The sequence below is a fragment of the Austrofundulus limnaeus genome, unplaced genomic scaffold, assembly GCF_001266775.1.
Source record: "Austrofundulus limnaeus strain Quisiro unplaced genomic scaffold, Austrofundulus_limnaeus-1.0 Scaffold6, whole genome shotgun sequence".
Taxonomy (NCBI): Eukaryota; Metazoa; Chordata; class Actinopteri; order Cyprinodontiformes; family Rivulidae; genus Austrofundulus; species Austrofundulus limnaeus.
In genome coordinates, this window is record NW_013952408.1 from 2,178,784 (window position 1) to 2,204,900 (window position 26,117).

The following is a 26,117-nucleotide window of genomic DNA, read 5'->3' on the forward strand; positions in this document are numbered from 1 at the left end:
GAAAATTTCATGTCATTATACCTCTAGTAATATACTGTATTTACTGAGAAAAATGGTGACGTGTTCAATACTTATTTTACCCGCTGTATCATAATATCAACTCGACTGTTTTTGTTGCTTGTTTTGCACACTTGTCTGCCAACTCATTTCCCTTTATTCCTACATGAGATGGTATCCATATAAAGTTACTAAACCCATTGCTTGAATCCTATTGACTTTCTATGAAAAGGTCTGGTCTACTCTCTGAGTGACTATTTTTCAATGAATATGAAGAAGAACTATTTGCAACACTAGGAACTGTGATGGAACTAATACTAATATATAATAATATTTACAGAAATTTTATTTTTTAATTTATTTTTTCCAAGACAGAACAAATAAAAACAAAACAAAACAAAAAATGAATATACTGTCGTACATTAAAAGAACAAATTAAGCTGAACATGGTATGCACTAAATGTACACACTGCTTCTGCCACCTGGAGAAGAGAAGGGAAACTCCCAGGCTCTGTCTGGTTCAGTTTGAACATTTCCCCACAAATAGACCTTCAAGATAATTCAGTTCTTTTGGACAAGCAAGAGATGAAAGTGGTACGTTTTTTTCTGCTGGTTGTCACAACTGGTAAGTTCAAAATAAAATAATGTGAGCTGATGGTCTTGACTGAGACAACATCTTGTTACACTTTGGGTATTTCATTTTTTTATTCTTGGCTTATTTTGTCCCACATTGTGTTAAGTGTCTGCGTGTGGYGTGCCCAGCTACAGGCCCGACACCAGCCGTGTGGTGAATGGTGAAGAAGCCCGTCCATACAGCTGGCCATGGCAGGTAAGTGCCTTTAAACATCAATACTCTTCACATGCTCAATTATCATTCCTTTAATTTCGCTTACATTTTAGGTCTCTTTGGAGTCTTTCTATCCCACTTGTGGAGGAACACTTATTGCTCCTGACTGGGTCTTAACTGCAGCCCACTGCATCACGTAAGAAAATGTTTTTATCATATTTTTCTGAGAAATAGGTGATTACTTTAAATCAAAAAGATACTTGAAGAATCTAAATTATTTTGAGAATTTCACACTAAGGCCATACTTAACCAAAAAGCATGATTTGCCTGTTGTGCAAAGTAAAACGTGGGAAAACCTTACTTCTATACACAATTCTCCATTTTGTATTATTATTAGGCTATTATTATTTTTTTGGTATTAAACTAGATACCACATAGCGGTAACATAATGGCCCCGCACGCAGAAATGCACCAGAACTCAGAAGTCTTTATTCCTAATAGATGTCATGCTACCAGATGCATCCCAAAATTGCAGTGATTTGGGTGGGGGTCTTCTTTTTTTGGGTGGGTGAGTGGGGAGGGGGAGGGGCTGATTGTTGGGCCTGATGGATAGAGCTTCATCAGAGCTAAACAACCAAAAAAATCTGAAGCTCCTATGTTGAACAGTTTCTGAGTTATAAGCATTTTTGMGTGTCCAGACACCCCCACTTTGAAAGGAGACCCCTCCTCAAATATGGGGTCTATCGTAAAACCATTGGCTAGCGCAGTGTAGGTCGGACTCATCTACAGACCTGCCAAATTTCATGTCGATTGGTGCAGCCGTTTTTGTGCTACTGTTGACCAAAAATCACTGAAAAAAAAAAAAAGTACAAAACAATGACTCCTGCTTATGCTTTGCGTGCGGGGATCATAATACTGACGTAATGAAATGCATTGTTGATCATCTAAAAATCATATACTTATTAGATCTGTTGGGTTTTATTAGAATCTGTAAAACTGAAATAGTGTGCATTTATTTTTTTTACTACGACAGTAAATGAGACCTGTCTTCAAAATCAATACACGTTTTCAACAATTTCCAATCCAGATTCCACACATATAGGGTGGTTCTCGCTGAACATGACATGAACAAAGAAGAGGGACCTGAACAATCTATCATGGTAGCAAAAATGTTCATCCATCCCAAATGGAACGACAACTGTGTTTCCTGTGGGTGAGTTGTATTTTTGGGATCTGTTTAGCAGAATAGGAAACTAGGTGAAAAATATATTTTTGGTAAAATTTAAATGAAACAACAGAAGAAAAAAAAGTTTCTAGTTAGAATGAAAGCATTCAGACCCAAAATCCCTGACGTTGGATTTGGTCTTGTCCCGCAGGAATGATATTGCTCTGCTAAAATTAGAGAGGAGTGCTGTTATTAACGATAAAGTTCAGCCAGCCTGCCTGCCGCAGCATGGAGCTTCTCTGAGCCACAACCAGCCCTGTTACATCACAGGCTGGGGTCGTCTCTACTGTAAGACCTGCAGCTTATCTTCAGTTCATGCTGGGTATAACTGTGTAATTTAAAAYGTAATCGTTCTAAGATGCATTAAATATTCATATTCTAAGTTCAATCAGGGAGTCATTGTCTCTGCAGCCGGCGGCCCTCGGGCAACAACACTGCAGCAGGCGCTGCTTCCTGTGGTGGATTACAGCGTCTGCAGTCAAAGTGACTGGTGGGGCAGTTCTGTAAAGACGACGATGGTCTGTGCAGGAGGAGACAACAAGTCAGCATGCCACGTGCGACACAACCACAAACCATCATATTATAATTATGTAACAGAATGATCATGTAGTTGAGAAATTGGATATCTATGAAACTTTTAGGGGGACTCTGGAGGCCCTCTGAACTGTGTGGGCAAAGATGGCAGATGGTACGTTGAAGGAGTGACGAGCTTTGTGGACGGACGTGGATGTAATACCCCTAAAAAGCCGACCGTCTTTACCCGGGTGGCCTTCTTCACGCCCTGGATCAGTGAGGTGAGGGAAACKACACTAAACCCAAATATCAATCACACAGGTGTTTAAACTTAATTGTTGTAAATTTTCTCGCAGACAATGGCCCAAAATTGAGGAAAAYATCGCAAATGGAGAAATTACAACTTAAATAAACTGTATGACAAACTTTGTGTTCATTTGTGTATTTCACTGAAACCATACCATAGGAGATAGAGTGAATAAAAGAATTAACATTTTAATTATTTTAAACATGTAAACAATATAAGTTTTGCAAACGCATTTGAATTAATCAAGTATTAACAGTTAATTGTAGTTTATATTCAGTCAGAGTGATGAAGTAGTTATTATATGACAAGAACATGCCTATACCAGCTGAGGTGACTTTTCATTAACTTCTGCAAAACGGTCTTTTAATATAAAAACCCTTTTCAATTAGGAACTTTGTTTTGTGAGAGTAAGTTATCACAGGAGACACTCATCAGTCTTAGGGTGTCCATGTGAAGAAGTCAATTTCTCGCAGCTCTTCGGGTAAGTACTCCTGCTCGACGGGACCACTGAACGCTGGGTTGTATTTGTAGCCTTTAGCGTAGCCGAGCTGCTTCATCAGCCTGGTGGGGGCATTTCGGAGGTGCAAGGGGACAGGAGGCAGGGGGCCTTTGTGGTTTCTTAGACAGGCCTTTACGTTGGCATAGGCCTTGTAGATCTCCACCGACTTGGGTGCTCGTGCAAGATAGACAACACACTGGGCTAGGATCACCTGGCACAGAGAATACGCTTAGAAAAAGACAAATACAAACAATTACTTATTGGTCGGGTGTGCTTACTTCACATTCAGGCATCCCAATGAAGTGACAAGCCTGGAAGGCAGAAACAGCTTGAGGAAGGGCGGCGGGATCTGCCAAACCTGGAAGGAACAAGAACACAAACGTCAAGCTTGTTAAGAAACCTAACTCTTACTTTTACATTGTTTTTAGTGTACTTTYTCTGCCTCCAAAAGTGTAATTGTCTTTTTTTTAGTAAATAAAATGATGTGTAAGCATATCCATACTTCTAGAAGCAAGAAAAAACGTTGATTTTTCAGATAAAATGACAACATCTATTAAAATACATACCTACGTCCTCACTGGCAAAGCGGACCAGTCTGCGAGCCACATAGAGCGGGTCTTCGCCGCCCTCGAGCATGCGGCCCAGCCAGTAGAGAGACGCGCTCTCGTGGGAACCCCTCATGGATTTATGCAACGCTGAGATACAGTTGTAATGCTCCTCACCTTAAAGAAGATTAAAAAGCTGCAATAAGAAACAGAAAAGAAAAAGACAAAATCTGGTTCTGTAAAAGCTACCGTTTTCAGTTAGGTCTCCTCTTTTTATGGCTTGCTAGGTAATTTTGGTTGATTTCAAGCAAGGGGGAAAGAAGGGCTCCTCCTGTATTACCGACAAATGCACTGAGCTTACCAGCTTTATCATAAAGGATGTGGGACCTTTGGAGACCCTCCTTGATGTGCTGCTCTGTCACCACTATCTCTCGAGATGTTTCTTGTGTCAAAAGGTTTGGATGCATCGACTTCATCTGAGCCTGCACAGCTAGCTGGAGACTGTTGAGTCCCGTCCTTGCATCACCATCGCAGAGGTAGGCAATGGTGTCCAAGGCTTTTTGTTCAATGTATATATTTGGTCTAAAAGATAAGAAATGTGGGATATTTAAAATATTCCCTGCATGGATGCRTATAGCTGCCATTAAGCTCATGAAGCAGCACCATTTTTAAAGCCTACAGTTTGGGATATCCAAGTACAAGGTCTGAATGATGAGACCATAAAAGGCAGAGAGGAGATGTAAAGGAATGACAGTCAGGAAAGCACCTACTCATGTCCATTGCTGCGGGCTTGATCTTTGGGATGTGATGGACCATGTCTCCAGACTCTGATCCCAAGTGTTTCCAGAGCCCGGTTCAAAATCAAACCCATCGCCTCCACAGACAGTTTCTCCAGAACCAGAACCCTGCACCGGCTCAGCAGCGCAGCGTTCACCTGGAAGGATGGATTCTCAGTGGTCGCTCCAATCAGAGTTACCGTCCCGCATTCGACATGAGGAAGGAAGGTGTCCTGTAGATAGAAACACAAATGAGAGAGAAAAAAACAAAACAGAAATCAGCTGTTGCTCATGTTTGACAAAGAAAAAGGACGGACACCTAAAATCAGGGAAAGCCGTAAAACATGTTAGCATTAGAAACATGGATCGTTACTCAACACCCCACCTGCTGGGACTTGTTGAAGCGGTGAATTTCGTCGATGAACAGGATGGTCTTCCTCTTGCACAGTCTGAGCTCATTCTGCGCCTGTTTGATCACCTCTCGGACGTCACTGGTAGAGGCGCTGGTGGCCGACAGCGTGACGAAACGAGCCGTCCCCCTCTTCTTGCTGCTGCTGGCAATTATGTGGGCTAAAGTGGTCTGGAGGAAAGTGGCAAAACAAAACAATTTCTAACTCAAGATCTGTAAATGAATTAGATATTTTGATGGCCAGAGAACACATTTACACACAAGGAGAAATATTTTTATGTGGCACTGAATAATATAATTATAAATGGAAGTGATCATCATCATCGTCATCTCAGCTGTCACCTGCACACCTTTCCACATCCCGGTGGACCCCACAGGATCAGAGATGGGATCTCCTGGGACTCGATGAGTGATCTGATCAGTGTCTGCTGGCCCACAACTTTACTCTGGCCAAAGTACTCCTCCAGAGTGTTCGGTCTCAGAACATCAGCCAAAGGTTTGTCAAACGACAACAATGTCTTTGGGGACAAACCATAACCAGTCCTCTTCAAAGTCCCAGTATCTGGCACAGGTGGAGGTTTCTGGTTCTGCAGAGCTTCCATACCCGCTGATCCAAACTCTGCCTCTGTCCGTTTAGCCTCCTTAGCTCTGACAGGACTCTGCTTACTGGTGGACACACCGACTCTGTCATTGTGGACGCTAAGTTTTCCCTTGTTTGACTGAAACATGGGAAACATCGAGGACTGTGTCCCTGAGAAGGAGGAGGAGGAGGCGGGAGCGGATTTGTTGACAGGTTCCGCACTAATGCGAGGTTTCTTCACAGGAGGAGACGAGCCGCTCTCGGCAGCTGCTGGCGGACTGCTGCTGGTAGAACCGTGGAGAAGACAGGCGTCGAGGTGTGCGTTAATTGTCCCAGGTGTGACGTCTTTAAAACAAACGGGACACTGCAGAGACTCCTGGACGAGAGAAGGCATCTCGGTCGCCATGTTGTCTCCCGCGAAATGAGGTTTGACCCCAAATCACGTGACCAGTTCACTGCTAACTTTTACAAACTATTTATCTTTTCTTTCTCTCTGAACATTTGGGACCAAATTCAACAACAGGTGAACAATTATCTATTATGAACGAGACTGTTGCGTTTACGCTCATTATTGTTTTTTATTTATTTATTTTTTCAAAAGGACTTCCTCTTTGGATTTCCTGTGTGCGTTTAGGTGCTGATAAGAATGTCTGAAATCTGAGCACTCTTGTTCCCATTAAATGATAATGTAGAAAGATATTTGCATTTTAACTTGTTTGTTGTGTTTATTACTTGTCATTTATTTTTTGTGTTACCATAAAAAACGACCTGTTTAATATATATTTATAAATTCACGAGTGTCAAGCACTGACATAAATTTAGGTCCGCAGGAATCACTGACCTGACCTCATAGCAACTTTTTGTCTTCTTCTTTTTTTAAAAAATATGTTATTTTTTTCATAAGTATTTTGAATCACAATGGATATTTTGACAATAACAAATTTCCCAAATTCATGCCGTGCTATTTATTACTGCACATCTATCTGTGTCTAAGTTTTTCAAGGTCATTTATTTTAAACCATTTTTAACAGAGGCACAGAATAATATATTTTTCCTGCTTTTAGTAAAAACCTGACTTGGAAAAAAAATTACAAAAGCATCCATTTATTTTCTGCATCTTATCTGTAGTCAAATACAGAGGCAACAAATCAGAGAGAAACCTAGACACATCCATCCCCACTGCAACACTCCAGCTCCATCAAGGATTCCAAGGCATTCCTACTTGATCACCCCAGCAAGTTCTGGGTTTGCCCCATAAAAGAAACCTCCAGAGGGAGGCGCCCTAATCAGATTCATTCTTGAATCACTGCAGCTGCTTGCTCTTTTCGATGTGAAGGAGCAGTGGTTCTACCCACAGATGTTAAAGCTCCTTTTCCTAACTGAAGCTTTTTGCTTGGTCCCCTATAATGGTTAGGCTCCTTACTGGTGCTTGTATCTGGTATTTCTTATTTTTACCATCATGATCTATATAGCCTGATGATACATAAATTGAGACCTTTTTTTTCAGCTATAACTTATTCACCACATCAGACTGGAGCAATGTCATCATTACTGCAGACAAGGCCCAGATCTGTCAGTCCAACTCCTGCTCCATAATAGACTCCCAAATACAGCAACTYATAACTTAAGACAAAGCTAATCCCTGAAATTGAAGGAACATTCCACCTTTTTCCAGCTTAGAACCATGTCCTCWGACTGCAGATTCCCACTCAATCTTGAATTGGGTCGACATCAATGTTAATGAATTGTAGTAGGGATGCACCGATATGAAAATTTCAGCTGATATCGATATCTGATATAATTATTGTTATTATGGCCGAAAACCAATATTTACCAATATTACACAAACACACAATTTATATTACACATATACACACAAACACACTTGGGTCTTTTTTTTGATTCCGTAAATAAACACCAAAACTCTGACATGGCTCCCACTTCAGTTATTCCTGGCTACGCAGCGTAAATATCACTATCAGGGTCAAACAGATGCCGCTCAACCAACCACCTCGCCTCTCAAAACAGAAAAACAAAGCTAAAAAGTGRGAAATCAATATTGGATGTTAATATCGGCCCAGTTTTACATATCAGACTGATACAGATATTCTAAAAAAATGTCCAATATCGACCGATACTGATATGAGTGCCGATATATCGTGCATCCCTAAATTGTAGACATTCATGGAAGACTTTCTGTGATCAGTATTGTATCTGTTCATTTACTCCATCCATGAGTATTGACAAGAAACTTCTTGTAATATCGCTCAGGTTTTAATGTAAACTGTGTTGTGGGTTATTTTATTTTGGGATTTTAGTTTTTTGGAAAAGGAAGAAAAGGACAAATTTTGTGATCTTATTTTTTGATGGATTAACAGAGCAATGAGAGAAAGAATTTGTCTTTCCTWTACACTCATTGCTGGCACCTGTCATTCTTTTGTAACAAGGGCACACTGCCCGTCCTTCAGCCGGAGTGGCAGATTTGAAAGAATTACCAGGGGCTGTAGAGGATAGTTTAGTGATAATGTCTGGGCGGTCCTGAGAAGGAGGACTTGAACTGCTTCKTCTTAAGCTCCAAAGTGCTGTTTAGAAGGTAAAACAAGGCTGCAGAGGAAGGATGAGAAGTGAGGAGAAAGGCATGAATAATTTGGTCTCAGTAGGAAACATTTGGCTGGTGGACAGCATGTGTCTGCTTGTTTCCTACCTCTGGCACAGGATGTGCGATTTACTCCGCTGCAGGAAAAGGCACCGAGCACTTGCCATTCAGGTACTTTCAGATTGGTTTATGGAACAACACTGAAACACAACTTTCTGTTTTCATGATTAACCTTTTATATTTTAGACTAGTCAGTCAGTTTTTCAGTTTGGTCTGTGATGGTATTTTGTGGAGTTTACAAAAGTTTTGTTTTAATGCTTTGCCATAATTTAAAAYAATTCAGATTTTGGAAGACAGCACCAACTCTGCTGCAAGTCCTTCAAATTGTTGAACTTAAAAAAAAAATCTCAATGAAAACATACAAAAAAGGCTCTTTATATTGGATCTTATGTGTGGTGATTTCAGGATGCACCACACTGCTGTCATAAAARCAATTAGAGGAAAATATGCTTATTCATAGGACAATATGGTTAGAATTATTTTACACATTTCAGATTTATCACAACTCTAGACTGACTCCATGCAAGTGGCATAAACTAACTTTAAAATAGAATTAGTTGCCTTTTTTTATAAAATACTATTATTTCTTGTTGAGCGTTAAACAGATAAACTGACACTAACTGATTATTCTTTTTAATAACTTATAAATAACATTTTGTTCTTTGATGGGAAATGTTTTCTACAAGAATATTATTGATTCATTATGTTATTATTATATCATTATATTGATTCGTTATATAATGGTTGTTTTTTCCTAAATTTCGCACATTTTTTGTTTTAGTGTTTTTATTGATGCTAAAGTAAAACTTCATTGTTTTTTATTACATTTTGTACTATATACATATTTTTTTTCTTTTCGAAATCATCTATCAACACRAGTACTGACTGCTTTTCTTTGTGTTGTTAATTGTAATCTCTACAAACACGCTCAGTTCTGACTGTACTGATCGTGTTTGTAAAGAATTCCAGGATTAGTTGGTCAAATGTGCCACTAATCTAAGATGCTGGTGTCAATTCACAGTCCTGATRTGACAAATCCTAAAATTAAAAAAAGAACAAAGACAAAAAAAAAAACAAACTTTTAACTCCTAGGATTTGCCACAACTGTAAAGCGCAGATGCTTTCTCAAGAAACCTATAAAACACTTTTCTGCACAGCTCAAATAAAAAGCAATAATTTGTCTACCTAAAATGCTTCTTCATTCTGTGTTATTACACCATCCATCTAAATATCACGTTTGATTGAATTAGTAAAAGTCAGCCGGAGATGGATTTTTGTCTCAGCGGTAATGAGATTCTTTGTGAGACTTTATGATGATGATGTGTTTTGTCATGTAATGCATCAAAGCAGGAAGGATAAATCAGGGGATAAGAGATGATGGTGTTAAAGGAAGCATGTCTTGTGGCGTGTTGGCTGCAGCTGTTGAGCACTGAACCTAGTGGTTGATCTTTTTATTGACAGTAAAAAAAAAAAAAAAAAAAAAAAGATCAAGATAATGCTGTTATTTGCTGCCATCTAGTGGCTGCTGAGCAGAAAACCTTTTGTGGCTACACATGTGACCTGATTACCTTTTAATCAAATCTGAAACCGTTAAAAGTCAAAGCAACAATGATTTTTGAGGTGCGATTTTGAATATCAGCAGCAACTTATATTTTGTTTCCATCAGAACTGGTGAACCCTTTGTATAGCTGCTTGGGACATGTGCATTTACAATCACAGTTACACATACTGCTGATTATAACACATGCTGTGTAGTCATATTTAATGCTGTGATAGTATACCTCAGAGACTGCTGCAACCCTCTCACCCTCTCTTATTTCCATTCCTCTCTTGGCATTTGTGTGAGCCACACTGACATTTACAATGAGAGAGCCACAAGTATGCAACTAAGCTTTTGTGCATTTTGACACCGATTTTAACACCCTTTATGGCATCTTTTACGTAATGGTCTTCTTACATTACCCCACTGACAATAACAGGACGTCTGTGCACACTTGATATATCTGAAGCTTATCATGCAAAAAAAGAAAAAAGTGCAATATCTCTGTGAAATCATTCTTGAAATGTTTAAAGTGCATTGACTTTTTTTTAACAGTACATAAGTATCTTTTCACCAAGTATGTTTTTCTTAATTGCAACTTTTATTTTGTTACATTCAAAACATAAAAAAGGATATTTTACTTTAAAATTTAGCCCCTCATTACAGGCTACAAACTTAAGTACGACCAGAACTCATCATGAAAAGGGGTGATTAATGCCCTCTAAGAAACGAAGTGCTAAATTTTCTTCACCAAGTTGTATCAACTGGTTCTTTCAAAACTGATTTGAATAAATGTAAACATCAGTTGTTTGCTTTGAAGAAGAAATTGTCTTACAGCATGTTTGTGATTTCAATTTTCTTAATGAGCTCCATAATTTATTTTGCAGATGAACAATGCCACCAATGACAGAAGTAAAAACTTGCATCCATGACTGAAATTTATTGAAATTATTTCTTAACTGAGAAATGATTGATAAAAGTCCCTAAAATGTATAACTTATTTACCGGTATGTAAGTCTCATGACCAGTCTGCTGCTGTAGATTGGCTAGAATATTTCTAAAGGCACTACTGTGACCTCTAAATTGCCTTTGCAACCTGTGTTCTTATAAAATTGAAGTGTTAGTGGAAGTATGTCGTCCAATATGAGTTTGGACAATACTAAGAAGTACGTCAAAGTTCAGCCACAAACTGTGCCCAGATGCCAAGTTATAACCTGAGAGGGCAGGGGAAGAGATAGAGGACATTTCTCAGACACTGGTACAAGGAACTGGGTTTAGCTGCCACACACTTTCAGCCCAGAAGTTTCCGAGGGAAAATGTAGCCTGAGCTGTCGGCTGGTATGAAGTGTGCAGCGGAGACAGCAGAGGTGACTGGACACTCACTAGACAGCACATGTCTCCCTGTGCTCCCCGGGACATTGTGTTCCCAGTCAGGGAGGGGGGGGTGCTCCAGTTTTAACAGCTGCTGTCTCTGTGCCAGACAAATGCTCGGACACGGGTCATTTAAGTCACAATGTTGAGGGTATAAATAAGAATTAAACATGTTTACATTAAAGGGCAGCACTTGTATATTTGATTTTATTGCTTTTTGCTTATAGGAGAAAATACACACTTATTTCTTTACTTTATTTGGTCAGTAGCATCCAGTACTGCATGGTGTGATTAGGTTTCAAAGGAGCTGTTAATTTACAAAAACACATCTAGGTGTTCATTCATTTAAACTAATCTAAAATATGCTAATAGCTATTCAACCAGTTRAAGTTGCAGCGAGCGATCTATTAATTAAGGCATGTGTCGACCTGCCAAATGATGTGTAAAAATTGGTCTAAATTGTTTGCAGTCGAAATCAATTCCATATCTGCAGATCTGAAATTCCAAATAAATCTCTTGTACAGAAAAAGCTGTTTATCCCTATAGGATGTTTTATGAAAATGAACGTTGCACTTCTTATTGTCTAAGTCATGAGTTGCTAAAAGGGCACACAGGTATGGAAAAAAAGATCATTTTAGATAGGCTCTCTGAGCATCCAAATGGTTTTGCTCTCACATTAACTAAACAACATTGAATCACGCACCAGTAGAGAGGGCAGAGATTTGTCAGCTGACACCTTTTGTGTACACACACTTGCTTTTGGCAGAGAGGCTGAGACAGGGACAGGACTTTTTCCGTCAGTCTCAATGCCGTTACTTTCTTTGTCTTCACTTTGATATTTGCTTTATGTGATAAACCTCAGCGATTCAAAGCCTGTTTTAGGGCTTGCMAATTCAAATGAATAGGAGAGCGGAGGGATGCATTGCAAAGCAAATTCTGAATGCTAAATCAAAATTCAAGGTGGCTGCAAGAATTAATCTGAAACTGCAATAATTCAGACATTTTAAGATAAATTGGGTTGACATTTTGTGTGGTGTTAGCTAAGAACAATCCCCTTCGCTTACTGAAGCTAAATCCAWATTCCAAGATGGSTGCCATAGCTAAAACCTAAAATTGACCATATCTCAGCCATTTTTAGACATWCTAGGACAAAATTTGGGATGGTGGTAGATAACGGTGATTTTCTACAAATAGTAAAAATGAATTGTGAATTTTAAATGAATCTCATGTGGTAAGTCCTATCATAGTTTCTCCAGGAACTTATAACTACTGCAGGGTTCAACAATGAAAGATGTAACGGAACTATAGAACAACAGCATGGACCAAAAAGAAAAAATAAGTACGTCCTCTGGACGGGTTCTTCTTTAGTGAAACGTTTTGTCTCTCTGCCAAGAGACTTCTTCAGTCTGATGAGTTTCAGGTGAACTCAGCCTTGTAAGCACTGCCTCCACATGGTGGACAAACAGGTTAGTCACATGCAAAAGCCTGTTGTTAGGTTGATGGCCCTCTTTTTCATGTGACTAACCTGTTTGTCCACCATGTGGAGGCAGTGCTTATAAGGCTGAGTTCACCTGAAACTCATCAGACTGAAGAAGTCTCTTGGAGGAGAGACGAAACGTTTCACTAAAGAAGAACSCATCCAGAGGACCTACTTATTTTTTCTTTTTGATTTTTTTCTACCTGGATCACTGAGAGGCATCAGGGCAACAGCCTGAACCATTTTCTTTTAAATTAGTACACATACATTATATATAAAAAAGAAAAAAATTGTATAGGTCTTCTGGACGGGTTCTTCTCTGATGAAACGTTTCGTCTCTCCTCCAAGAGAAGAACCCGTCCAGAAGACCTATACAATTTTTTTTCTTTTTTCTTTTTTACCTGGATTACTGAGATGCATCAGGATACATTATATATAATTTTAATAAACATATAAATATAAATATTTGTGCAATGTTTTCCATACACACTCTTGATCACGCAGGCCACCTGAAATTTCACAACATGCTGCAAGTGACCTACATCGTCCGTCAGCTGTTGGCATCCAGAGACAGGTGTAAGCGTGTCTCTCCCTCTCCGAGTGACTGATGATTGGATTCTCTTCCATCTCTTTCTGCCCTGTCATAGGCACTGGTTCTTTTTTTGGTCAACACAGTTTGGTTCTTGTCCACACAGGAGATAGATTAATGTGCAACCTGGTGTTGTGAGTTAGTTAATCTGACCTGGCAGATGAATTTCTTCCATTTGCTCACCTTCTCTTGCTTCACTGGTTGGGACACTCATGAGCCAGGACTCTGGAATGAGGTCATTCATGTGAGGTGATTTCGGTTTGGGTCACTGCGTACAGATTTAAGATCCGTGCTGCTGTTTGAAGCATTGCAGTGGCTTATAGCACTTTTGGATTCCCCCTCAATTTTGGCAATCAGCTTGTGTGAACTAAACTTGAAAGAGATCTTAATGAAGTTTTCAAAAACATAGATGTTTATTTAAACTAGTTGGCACAGATATCTACTCTTTGAATAATCCACTATTTTAATTTTTATGGAACATAGGTGAAGGTCATATTACACAAACTCAGTTAAAATTGATCCCTTACTCTCTTGAGGGAGGTTATYGGAGGATGTTTTTGACAGTGAGTAAGCAGGATATAAATCATCTGTGTCATGCRTCTCTTCTTTCAGTGGGAAGGCTAAATGTCTTACTGTAGCACCCCTCAGCCAACAGGCGTTCTCTTGTTTTTACAAGCACTGAATGTTTCAAGCATTTGAGAGACAATGAAGGAATTTAGATTGTATCTAGTCTCTCAGTCACAGCTGTCCAATCCCCGCCCACACAAACACACACAATCATATGCTGTACATGGGCATCATCAAGAACAGTCTTTAACCCATCTGACATTAAATTAAAAAAGGAATAATTTAAAAATATTATCTCTGTTTAGAATTCACAAATGGTGTTTTTTTTTTTTTTACTGGAACATGGTTTATTTTCAGACRTGTCGATCACGTTACTTATTTTGTGACCACCTTTGTGACCACCTATTACAAGTTAATTTTGTTGTGAATTGCATAAGAGGACTAGAACAGGTCATTGAGAATTTCCCTACTTGTCCAACTCAAGAAGTACTGTGTATAGTGATCATTTTCACACCTAGCAAGCAAGTGATGGAGATGGGCTCAGCCCTTAAAGGCTCTCAAATGTCTCATAACCYAACCACTGCCAAGCCCCCACCTCATACACTTGAACCCCGCTGACGCAGGCCGACCATTTACATTTAGGTGCACCGGCTCACTCTATTCTTAATACTGGATCAGAGAAGAGCAGAGAGTTGACTTTATGTTATTCAGAGGTCAGATTATCTGAGATCAGGATCTAGAATATTTTGTTGGATTTATTTTCAATCACGTTTCTTCTCTGTTCAGTAGACCTGGCAATTATTTTTCTCAAAGCTTTTTTGTCTGTTTCACAGACACTTTTTGTACCAATTTTAACACAAGGTGGTGTCTTTACGTGAATTTTTTWATCACTGGAAGCTATGAGTTCCTTGGTAATAGATGCAATAGGAGATTGTAATAATGCAGGTTTTGACCTCATTCAAAACCGCATCGATTCACTGAGCAACAAGATGGACAAGCTCATCAACATTCAAGAAAAGGTCCTCAGTCGACTTGACGGAATGTCTCAGGAAATTGATGATATCGAACAGGATATGGAGCATTTGATGGTTGATAAGGAAGAGATCCATCTCCCACCCAAGGTGGTGAATCAGACCCAGGTGGTGGGGCGTGAGGTGAGGGAGATCTGCCAGGAGATGAGCACCATAATGCTGGTGGTGAACAAGCGGTCCGAGCAGCAGGCTCAAAAGCTGGAGGGGATGGAGAAACTGGTCCTAAGCATGCAGCAGGTCATCAGCTTCATTGGGGAGACTGTAAAAAGTTCAAAGGTTATAAAGAGGATGTTCAAAGGCCCAGCCGCTCGGAAAGCCAAATCTAAAGACAACAAAGGAAAACAAACGACTAAGAGGAAATCATCCATGGATACAATTACTAAAACACTTGACAAGGTGAGACTATTTGAAAAAAAATTGCGTGAATTTTTATTTAATTTTTTTGTTACTCAAGTGTGCATTTATGATTTTAATGTATCTAAATTTGGCCTGTTCACTCATCATCTTGTATTTGTCTGTGTTGCTTATTCAGTGCATCCTCTTTTTCAAATTGACTTTGGCATCTTAGATATTGGTATCTTGTTGTTTTTGGCAGAACGTGTAAACGATCACAGAAACCTTTGCTGCACATGGATGCATCTTTCTTTGCAATATATAAAGTGAATGTGGAGAAAATGATCCACCACCCCGACAGACTTTGGCATGTATATTTGACAACAACATTTTGGAGATGGAATTAAGAAACCTAACTCTTAGATGTGTTGCTACTGAACAGTAAAACTGGAATTTGTATAAAGTCTCAATTTAACTCACGTTTACTGCTCTTGGCTGTCTTCCTGTGGTGGATGCAACGTGGCCTCCTTGGCACGAGGCTTGGGGTTCAACTGCTGGCATCCACACACGGCAGCCAGTATGAGGGTGAAATAAGAGTAGGATTGTTTTCTATTTTTTTATTTTTTATTTTTGGGGGTCTCCAGAATTTGTGGGGTTTTAACCCCCTTTTCAGCTTACAACGTGTCAACAATTTCTGATGAGTGAAATTTCCCTCCATTTTTCATTTGATCTCTGTTTCTCTCACTTACTCATATTTCGGTGGGCGGGTTGAGCAAGCACTACTAGTCTTACCTTGTCCCAGGGTTCCTGTTATTGCTTCGCCAGTAAGGGGAACCTGTTCAACTTCAAATGGCTGGACATAGTGGACATTGCCTGAAGTTAATGCGAAGTGATTCTAAGTTAACAAAAAGTTATAAAACACACAGAGAGATCAATGGCTGTCAAAAAGTTTTGAGCGCTCATAAACACATGTTAATGCCATAAATTTACAGGTTTGACATGTTCAAATGCACAGCAATTAATGTGGTACTGAAGGTACCTACAAATCTGATCTTAGTTCTCTGTCTTTAATATTCAATCATTAGGTAAATTGTGATGGCTCTCTGGAAAAGGTCAGTAAGTTCTACTTGGCAGCAGAGACATTTTAACACTCCTGTCACTTGCATGGCTGCAGAGGGTTTGTTTTTCTTTCAAGTTAGACCTGAAAGTAAAGATCTGACTGATCAGAAAGTTGGTGACAACACTGTTCTATGGTCTTTATATATGGGGTGCCGTTTGTAAAGTTACACAGTCAAAAGTTACCACCAATATTTTTGTTTTATTTAGCCTTTTATAAGAAAAAAAGAACATCTTTCTTTTTCAAAGTCAGTTTTCACCATGTGATTCATACATTTATAAATGCCATAGTTTATCAACTAAATATTTAACTTACAAATTAAATATTTAGTTAACAAGCTAAATATTTAACTTACAAATTAAATATTTAGTTAACAAGCTAAATATTTAACTTGTGACTTAAATGTTTTGAGCTTAATGTTTAGCTTGCATCTTAAATATTTAGTTTTGAGCTTAATGTTTAGCTTGCATCTTAAATATTTAGTTTTGAGCTTAATGTTTAGCTTGCATCTTAAATATTTAGCTAGCTACCTAAACATTTAACTTAAATATTTAGCTAGATGCCTTTATATATAGTAGCTACCTAGCTAGCTAAATATTTAAGTTAAACATTTAGGTAGCTAGTTAAATATTTAACTTGCATCCTAAATATTTAGGTAGCTAGCTAAATATTTAAGTTAAATAGTTAGGTGGCTAGCTAAATATTTAAGATGCAAGCTAAATATTTAGCTCAAAACTAAATATTTAAGTCACAAGTTAAATATTTAGCTTGTTAACTAAAYATTTAAWTTGTAAGTAAAATATTTAGTTTATAAACTATGACATTTATAAATGTATGAATCATATGGTGAAAAACTGACTTTGAAACATAAATTGTTCTTTTTTTCTTATAAAAGGTTAAATAAAACAAAAATATTGGTAGTAATTTTTTTGACTGTGTAATTTTACAAACGGCACCCCATATTTATACCTTGAATTAGAGTAAATTATCTTGATTCAATTTAGTTTCGTTATAACTGATCTGGATGCTTCCTAATTATTGATGATCGTCCTTCAATCTGAGTGTTTCATGACTCAGGATAGGGCATTGTTCCATCCTACTTTAGCTTCAGAGGTGGGAAATTTTCAGCATGCAATTCTTCTCTGTTCTACACATGCTCCCCAGTCTCCCAATCAGAGATCTAACCCTCCCCTGCTGTCTCTGGGGTAATCATCGAGCTGAAAACTTGCCTTTCACTGTTTACACCACAACGACATTCATATGCGAGTGTGCGTCATCTCAGTTTTTTTTCCATCAGAACCTGATCGGTGTGCGTTTAGCGAGTATCTTTGACTCAGCTCAGAACAACAACCTCCAGTCCTTGTAATATTTTCCATAGAGGGTCAGCATTACATGCTGCCACTGAGAGCGACAAGTGATAAGCTATAAATTCACTGTCCCGCTGCCGCCGATCCGTCAGCCACGAATAAGCAGAGGCATGCCGTTGCATAAGCAGATATCTGCATGGTGACGCGCAATAAATGAGCACATTTTGTAAGGATTTGTCCTTTGCAGCACACTCTTTGTCATTTAGTGAAATTCTAACTCAATTTTTTTTGCAAATAAATGTGCAGTATGTCTATCATGTTTTGTATCTTTTATAATTTTCACCAAGTTGCTTGTAATGTCRGTGACTCAAATTTAATTTAAACATGCCTTTCATTTATACTATTATACAGTAAGCCTTTCCATCTTGTCTTTTTTATTAGAAAACTACCTTTAACAAAGCCAATAAAGGAAAACAGGAGGTAAATCCTGCATGTGAGGCCAGTTCTCTGCAGCCGCCTCACAAGATAAAGCTCCACGGACCAAAGCATTTCCTCGCATCCCGTAAATGTGGAAACTTTGTAGGTTTACTGTGCTTATAAACTGTATACTAGAACTTGTCTTCTTATTTATGTTGTCTTTGTGAGTGTGCTTTTACATTTTCTGCCTTTGCTGGCCGTTTCTGTTTCTGTCTGTGMTGCCTCGCTCTTCACGCTATGAGGCTAAACACTGTCTTTATAGTGACTATTGTTGCTGTGACTTCACTAACAAAAATAAGATTGAATGCCAAGAGTCATTGTAGTCACCACAGCAGAGTTACTTAAGAAAAAGGGAAAGAAGAAAACAGTTTTTTTWGTTTGAGGGACTGAGCTGGAATGTTTGTTTCAGATCACGATAAATCCTACATCAATCAGCAACATTTTTAGTGAATAAAACTTCTTAAAGGGTACACACATATTTTCAAGCTTACTGGTTTCACTGTTTTCATCTTGTATTTCACAGCTGAAAGATCCCAAAGGCAAAGATGGGTCAGATGAGCTTGATTTGAGCCAGAAGAGTCTTAAAGCTCAAAAGAAGATGAAACCTCCAGATGCTGCAGGTATTGAAATCAGCTGAACATGTTTTTTTCTTTAAAAACTGTCGGGCTTTAATTGCAGTTTTTTTTAATGGCACACAAGTTTAGAAGCATGTAAACTAACTGATTTCTGTTTGCATGTGCTATGATGTTGAAAACAAGTTCAGAATGTTTGTATTCGTCAGCGTCATGAAATTGAAAGAGCTCTGATGATCCTTTTTTTAAAGCAGTGCAAGCCTAGTAATTACTTCTTTGTTTTTTCCCCCTGTAGATAACATTTCCCTAAAAAAGCAGGCCTTGCTTCTTGAAGAGGTGCAGAAACTAAACAGAGAAAATGCAGCAAAAACAGATCACCAGCTTTCTTCTCTGGATCTGGAGGCTGGAGCGCCCCCCAAAGATCAACAAATGGAGGTCCCTTCTCGCAGCCTGGTGGACTACTTGCATGAAGATTCCCAAAATGCTGAGGTCAAGAAACATGAGGTTAAAGAGGCAGTTAGTGAGGAGCAGATTAAGGATGAGAAGCCCAAAGAAAAATCAGTGGTATCAGACAAAAAACCTGAGCCTGCAGAAGAAAGAGCAGTGGGAAAGAAAGAAGGAGAAGAAAAGCTTGAAGTCCCTGAGGAAACGCAGGCAGAAACTRTCATAGCTGCTGGAGCATTAGCTCAAGTCCCAGAGGTCTCCGCTTCCCACAGAGATGAAAAAGAAGTGACTCCCATMAGGTATAATTGTGTTTAAATCTTTCCTCTGCAGCAGAGATAGTAACAGGCACATTGCAGATAAAATAAAGTTAATCAGAAAGCTGACTTAGAAGTTGTGGCAAAGGCAAAACCATAAAGAATATTTTGTTAATTTATGGCTGGTATAATTTAGAATGACTTGCAACTATAATACACGTGCCTTATTATCAGAATCAGAATCAGAATCAGAAACACTTTATTGACATTGTCACTAAACGAGTTACAGACTAGGAATTTGCTCTGGTGTAATGGTGCACATAAGCACGAATTAAGAGAACTAAAGCTAAGGCAGAGGCCTTAGCTTTAATTATTATTATTATTATTATTATTATTATTATTATTATTATTAYTAGTAGTASTAGTASTAGTAGTAGTAGTAGTAGTAGTAGTAGTTGTGTTGATGTTTTATTAAGTAAACTGTCAAAACGTAAAGTCAGCACAGATCAAATGCCTATTATGCACTGATGTGTTTTTCTCCCAGCCAGCATAATGCATTAAACATTAAAACATATGTAGCATAAACATTTTCCTTATTCCTGGTTTAGCATAAATACTAGTTATGTTACAGACACCTATGCTATTTCATGTCAATTCCACTTACCTGAATTCACAGTGAAGAGCAGAAAGATGCAACACCATGTGCAGACCAGGAGAACCAGGAGGACAAAGCAGTGGAGGAGGAGAAAGATGACAATGAGGAAGATGAGCAGAAGCCACAAATGGAGGACTGGGCCATCTTCAGGGCAGATGGAGTGGAAATGCAGCTTAACCTCAAAGAAAGAATAGAGAACGCAGACAACGGAGAGCAAACACAGGAGGAAGATGATGATGACATTGAAAAGTTTTTTATTGGTGAGTTTTTTGTCAGTAAAGAGGGTAATGCAGGTACAAAACGTTAGCTCATTTGCTTTTAGATCATTTGAATGTAGGAATGTTTAAACGATCGCATCATTGTCTGCAATGAAACACCTTGATGCTGCTTTGAGCAACAATGTCTTTTGGCTACTCTAATTTGAACATTTTTTTATATCTAAATAATTAACAAAAATAATATTTTAAGTAAAAGCGTTCAATAACATAAGCAATTTAGAAACACTTTAAACAAAACAACAACAAAAAAAGCTTTTTATTTCCAGAACTAAAACAATAAAACAAAGTAAAGATAAAAAAATGAAAGCAGAACTAATTTATTTGTTCTAATTTGATGCATTTTAAAATGTATTAAGCACAATAGATGAAGTCTAATAAGTAATTTKCAGAAATGTCTTTGGCAAACAGAAATAAACTGATCACAATAGCAATGAATGCAGTAAAGCGCAGTGAACTTGAGACTTGAACTCAGATCTTTTTAAGGACCTTTGCCCTTCAAACACAGGGTCCCTAAACAAGATGACCTACATGGTGCCCTCTCCTCTTTAACACATAGTCCATTACATCACATTTATGCAGTATATTATATCCTAACTCGACCATGTCAGTCCACTTTAAAAAGGCCTCACAGCAGTGAAACTTGCATGTTCACGCATTCTTGTCTGTCGTTCCGACTTCAGACGCAGCTCCTCCTCCGGCAGCTCCTTTTAATCATCGCATTGTGTCGGCTAAGCCAAACCAGATCCGAAACTTTTACACCATCAACTGGCAGGAGGTCCTTGGCGGGTGAGTGCTGCCTTTTTTATTTATTTATTTTTGCTAAGTGAATATAAACCAAATGAAAATAGTTTTTATTATTCTTATTCTATTAAGCTTTATGCGACCCACCTCTCCACACCTGCATCAGTTTTATTTTTTCCGTTCCCTTTCCTCAATGATCCATAACTTCAGAGTCACGGCAGTTATTTTTACTTTCGGACTGACTGGCATGTGAAACTGTATCCTTGGAGCCAGCTGGTAGCTTATCACTAAGTGTTAATCCTGGTCTTCAAAGAAGAGAGGCAGGGACAGCTCAGATTTATTGAAATAACAAATTAAGCACATCACTTTCCAGAAGCATCCCTGTTTGAAGGAAGATTTGTGAYGGAAAAAAAAGGACCACTGCTGTAATTGCTTTGACACGACTATGATGCACGATTCGCACTAACAGTGAAATTCTTGTCTGTTCCTCTCTCTCAGGGGTCGTTTTGGCCAGGTACACAAATGTGTTGAAAACTCCTCAGGCCTCACTTTGGCAGCAAAGGTCATTAAAGCTCGGAATCAAAAAGAAAAGGTACAGAACCTGAGATATATCTTTAAATCCCTACCATGAGAACTAAGTCACACATGATATGGAAAGCATGGGCCCAGCTTGAGTTTTTAGAACTCACTAGAACGCTCCGAGGCCAGTGTTGGAACAGCGAGGTGAACTGAATACTTCTCACCAAGGTGACAAGTTACTGACCTAGAAGAGAAGATGCAAACTCTCTGATAGCAGACAACTGACACCTTTCATTCTGTCTGTTTCTGTGTGTGTGTGTGTGTGTGTGTGTTTGTGTGTGTGTGTGTGTGTTTGTGTGTGTGTGTGTCTGTGTCTGTGTGTGTTTGCTTGCATGTCTTTGTGTCTCTTGTGCGTTTTTGTCTGCCTCTGCATTTTTCTGGGCCCGTGTTCTTGATAGGACGTGGTGAAAAATGAGATCCAGGTCATGAATCATCTGGATCATGCCAACCTGATCCAGCTCTATGCAGCTTATGAGTCCAGAAATGACATCATCCTTGTACTTGAATAGTATGATCCCCTTTTCTTCTTTTTTCTTCTTTTTTTAAAAATTCTTAGCACACGTTGATTCTTTTTAAATCTGATTAGTTGGTTTCTTTCCTTCAATTTCTTAAACTTGATCAACACCAGTTAGTTCAGCCACAATTTTAGTAGTTGATATAATGGCACATTTTATTTAATTGTTTCAAATGTGCCTAGAAAATAAGTAATTACTATAAAATAAAAATGTGTAGAATTCTGGTTGTTTTGTAACATATTTGGTTTATTTGTCTGTGTTATTAGTGTTGGAGGAGGGGAGCTGTTTGACAGGATTATTGATGAAAACTACACGTTAATGGAGCTGGATGCTGTGGTGTTCATGAGGCAGATCTGTGAGGGCCTGCAGTACATGCACAAAATGTCTGTACTTCATCTGGACTTAAAGGTAACTATAACATAGATCGAAGACTGAACKATTATTACTCTTCTTATTTGAACTTTTTTTTTGAACATTGAAATAATCTTGTTTTACAGCCAGAGAACATTTTGTGTGTGAGCAGAATCACAAATAAAATTAAAATCATTGACTTTGGGCTTGCCAGGATGTAAGTACTGTTATTTGTTCTTGTTTTATTTCTCTTTTATTGTTTGCAATTATCTTGAAAACCTTTGTGTGCATTAATTCAACTTTTAGTTATAAACCGAGGGAGAAGTTGAAGATCAATTTTGGAACGCCGGAGTTTCTTGCTCCAGAGGTCGTCACCTTTGATTATGTATCCTTCAACACYGATATGTGGAGCCTTGGCGTTATTACCTACATGCTGTAAGTAAAAACMCACATGCATGTTAATTGTGCATCAATTTTTGCCAATGTTTTTTTTTTCTTCTTCTCCCATTAGTCTGAGTGGTCTGTGTCCCTTCCTTGGCGACAATGAGAACGAGACTCTGAACAACATTTTGGCCTGTCAGTGGAACTTAGAGGAACAAGAGTTTGTAGACACGTCGGAAGAAGCCAAAGATTTTATACGGAGACTCCTCGTTGCAAATAAATGGTGTCTGATTTTTGTTTCTGTCTCTAAAGTCTGAGCTGTTGGTAAAATCTTAGACGATAAGAACGTAAAATCAAAATTTTTTGTGTGTTTGTCATCAGTTGGAGGATGGGAGCGTGCGAGGCGCTGAGGCATCCTTGGCTTTCTGACCCTGCTCTTCATCACCGTCTTTATACAAAGGTAGAACACACCGTTTGTGAAAAAAGATGAACAAATATACTTGAAAAAATATACTTGAAAACAATAAAAAAATCTTGAGTACTTTCAGAAACATTTTGAGTTTTTGCCAAAACAAATTTCTGTACCAGTTTACATCATTGTAAATAGGCTACTACAATAAGTGAAATCTGGAGCTTATCTTAAAGGGTCAATACATTTAAATACTATACCATAATAAAGTATCTATGTCACATTTAGCTGTTATTAAAATGCTGTTTTTATGTTTAAATTGAAAATAAACTTATCTTCTCATCACTTCCTCTTCCAAAGGCCTTGAAATTGGCCTCTGTCTCTTTAAGAACCACGTCCGCTTCCGTTTTGCCCATTTCAGTGCGGGGGGCAGGTTCGGGCTCGCGAGGGGGAGGGGGTGGGGCTGCCAAGATGCAGTTTACTTGGCATCTGAAAATACATTTCCTCAAATGTATTTTTCATCAGAAAAGAGCTTCACTGAGTGAGAACTAATGTTAGGAGCTATGCAGACAGTTTAAGTTTCACTTTTACTTTCACCCAAGAGCCTGCAGGAGTCATGGGCGGGGCATGTGGGGAGGGAGGGGGAGGGGGGTGCTCGGCCATGAGGAAGTTTGGCTTAAAGACACGTCCCAGGGGCGTTTCTGGTCCCAAAAGGTGTTTCTGGTCTCCACCTGTCGTTTTGCTCCTCAGCATGGCTGCCTAAAAAYGCTGCAGGATTTCTCAAACATGCATGCATGAGTCAGAGCCAGGCTTTGGGCATGTTTTTTTATGAGAGTAGGACAACATGATATAAAACTCAAAAAAGTTTATTTTATATGCCCCTTTAAGAAAACTAGCAACAGAGCAGCCTGAGATACTATTTATTTAACGTTTTGCCTTTTTTTTGGTCTTATTCACAGAAAACTATGTGCAGATCACGTAGATCATCATGTGTGCCCCTTACTGATAGCTAAGGTAAGTTTGGACACATGACCTGAATAGTAAGGATTTTCAGATCATCCACAAGGGGGAAGCATGTCTCAAATTTTGTGTCAAACAGCTGCAGAGCGTATACAAGGACCTGGGAAAGTAAAACTCCTCAATATCTCTTTGTAGACCTTGAAGCAGATGAGATGACTCCAGCTGTGGCTACTTGGACCAACCCCTCTGTCTGCCCAAACCTCCCAAGTCTCCTGAATGTTCCGAATGTCTCCTGTGTTAAATTTGGCAAATACACTGCTGGAAATCAGATATAGATAACTCAACTTTATTTGTAGTTTGTGCAGCTTTGTCGCAGCAAAATCAAACAAATCAAAAAAATACTATAAGCACCTTATAATTTTAAACAACCCAGAAAACCTGCAATTAGGTCTGAAACTGTGTCAAGGATCTGTGGTGGGGATCAGATTTTTATTATTATCAAGAAAGGGTGCTAAATATATCAAACAAAACCTTAATAGACTAATACTTGAGACAGAATTAGTCATTTTTACCTATATTAGACTCTTTTTGCTTAATTTTAAACAAATACAACTTGCTCTTCTTCATCCCTCACCAGAAAAGCTATCCCTTTGAATAGAWATGTGTTTAGACAACGTTCTTTGCTGCTATTATATGAAGGTTATAATAAGATTCATATTCATATTTCATTGCAAAAGTATCTTTCTGTGTGGGATTTCTCTTATCTATAAATATTCCTTTTGGGCTGTAAATATAAGCTGAACTATTGATTTGAATTAAGATATAAGCCACAAAAAACACTGCGTTGTTGGTAATGTGTGCATGAACAGGGCGTAAATTGTATGGTTTGGTGTCAGAAGTAGTATGTGCACTTTCGAATGTTATTTATTTAAACACAGATAATTCACAGAGATGCTCTGGTGGACAGATTTGTACGGCTGCCTCTTGTCATATTTTCCCCGTAGAGAAAACATATCTGACTTTAAAAAGGCACTTCAACAACAAAGTGTACGTCTTATCGACAAAATGTGTTATCATTTCTGTTGCATGACTGTAGCTAGCTATGTGTTTGATCTCAGTAGTAATTTTTGATTTTTATCTTCTTTTTTTAACTGTACTGTAATATTTATCTGGTACTTTGTCTCTGGTTGTGTATTTTCAACACATTTAGRTGCTTTTTCCACATTACATACCTTCTGTGAAGGTCCATTCACTAAAAAAATCTACCTATTGTATACATTTTTAGGACTGCATACTGTATACGTCGTAACAGTTTACCTTGATGATGAATGTTTAGTCGATTGTTGAAACAGAGTGTTTGTAGAAGTTGTTGTAACTGAAGATTAACAAATTCAGCATGTATTTGTGAAGTGTGTATGCACCCATTAAACTGAAACTGTCTTAAAATGTTTGTTTGGTTTAACTCATTTTTACAAAAAAACTATTTAATAAATAAATAAATAAAAATAATAAAAAATAACAATAATTAAGTATACTGTTATGCGGGCAATATATGAAAAACATATATATTTGATTTAATACAGTATATATTACAAAGGTAGCTCAGTTTTCATTATTAGTTTTACAAATTAGCATTGATGTTTCAACATTTCAAGAGATGTTTTTTTTTACACAAATCAATTCACTCCCAACTAATCAAATGACACATCATCCAGTAGAAGTGATGAGTGGAAAGGAGATAATTGTATTTAATTTTCGAGGAGAGATATCACCAAACAAACATTTAGATTAAAGATGGTTTAATTTGACTTACAATGCTGTAGTTATGTTGAGCTCAAGGGAAGCTCTGAAAAACGTTCTCCCGGCAAAGTTTGA

The 26,117-nt window shown here is 38.3% G+C and overlaps 3 protein-coding genes across 5 annotated transcripts; 2 read left to right on the top strand and 1 right to left on the bottom strand.

Moving 5' to 3' along the window:
- Nucleotides 1-582: 582 nt before the first annotated feature.
- LOC106532600 (proproteinase E) lies at nucleotides 583-2,914 on the top strand. Its single transcript, XM_014028707.1, has 7 exons — nucleotides 583-622; nucleotides 738-826; nucleotides 898-980; nucleotides 1,872-1,997; nucleotides 2,161-2,297; nucleotides 2,421-2,563; nucleotides 2,651-2,914. The coding sequence occupies exons 1-7, from the start codon at nucleotides 583-585 to the stop codon at nucleotides 2,849-2,851; spliced, it is 819 nt and encodes a 272-aa protein (XP_013884161.1). The 3' UTR covers nucleotides 2,852-2,914.
- Nucleotides 2,915-3,001: 87 nt separating this feature from the next.
- wrnip1 (WRN helicase interacting protein 1) lies at nucleotides 3,002-6,059 on the bottom strand. Its single transcript, XM_014030316.1, has 7 exons — nucleotides 5,409-6,059; nucleotides 5,035-5,229; nucleotides 4,644-4,882; nucleotides 4,235-4,455; nucleotides 3,895-4,050; nucleotides 3,607-3,686; nucleotides 3,002-3,539 (listed from the first exon to the last, which is right to left on the bottom strand). Exons 1-7 carry the CDS (start codon nucleotides 6,042-6,044, stop codon nucleotides 3,267-3,269), a joined length of 1,800 nt encoding a protein of 599 aa, XP_013885770.1. The 5' UTR covers nucleotides 6,045-6,059; the 3' UTR covers nucleotides 3,002-3,266.
- Nucleotides 5,972-25,676, top strand: mylk4a (myosin light chain kinase family, member 4a). 3 transcript variants are annotated; one of them, XM_014030287.1, is made up of 15 exons: nucleotides 14,194-15,265; nucleotides 18,068-18,205; nucleotides 18,627-18,723; nucleotides 18,971-19,418; nucleotides 20,050-20,288; nucleotides 20,987-21,092; nucleotides 21,546-21,639; nucleotides 22,025-22,134; nucleotides 22,408-22,549; nucleotides 22,639-22,709; nucleotides 22,799-22,927; nucleotides 23,004-23,156; nucleotides 23,255-23,333; nucleotides 24,242-24,296; nucleotides 24,438-25,676. In XM_014030287.1, exons 1-14 carry the CDS (start codon nucleotides 14,738-14,740, stop codon nucleotides 24,293-24,295), a joined length of 2,388 nt encoding a protein of 795 aa, XP_013885741.1. In that variant the 5' UTR covers nucleotides 14,194-14,737; the 3' UTR covers nucleotide 24,296; nucleotides 24,438-25,676. The 3 variants fall into 3 exon arrangements, with proteins under 3 accessions (XP_013885758.1, XP_013885741.1, XP_013885750.1); XM_014030304.1 differs by lacking the exons at nucleotides 14,194-15,265; nucleotides 18,068-18,205 and adding an exon at nucleotides 5,972-6,064; XM_014030296.1 differs by lacking the exon at nucleotides 18,068-18,205 and having other exon boundaries at nucleotides 14,195-15,265.
- The last annotated feature ends 441 nt before the right edge of the window (nucleotides 25,677-26,117 follow it).

Excerpts from the sequence above, each read along its gene's own strand:
- wrnip1 (XM_014030316.1), bottom strand. The coding sequence starts at position 6,044 with ATGGCGACCGAGATGCCTTCTCTCGTCCAGGAGTCTCTGCAGTGTCCC. Across the intron at positions 4,051-4,234 it reads CATCCTTTATGATAAAGCTG|GTGAGGAGCATTACAACTGT; the intron begins GTAAGCTCAGTG and ends ATCTTCTTTAAG. Across the intron at positions 3,687-3,894 it reads CTTTGCCAGTGAGGACGTAG|GTTTGGCAGATCCCGCCGCC; the intron begins GTATGTATTTTA and ends TGTTCCTTCCAG.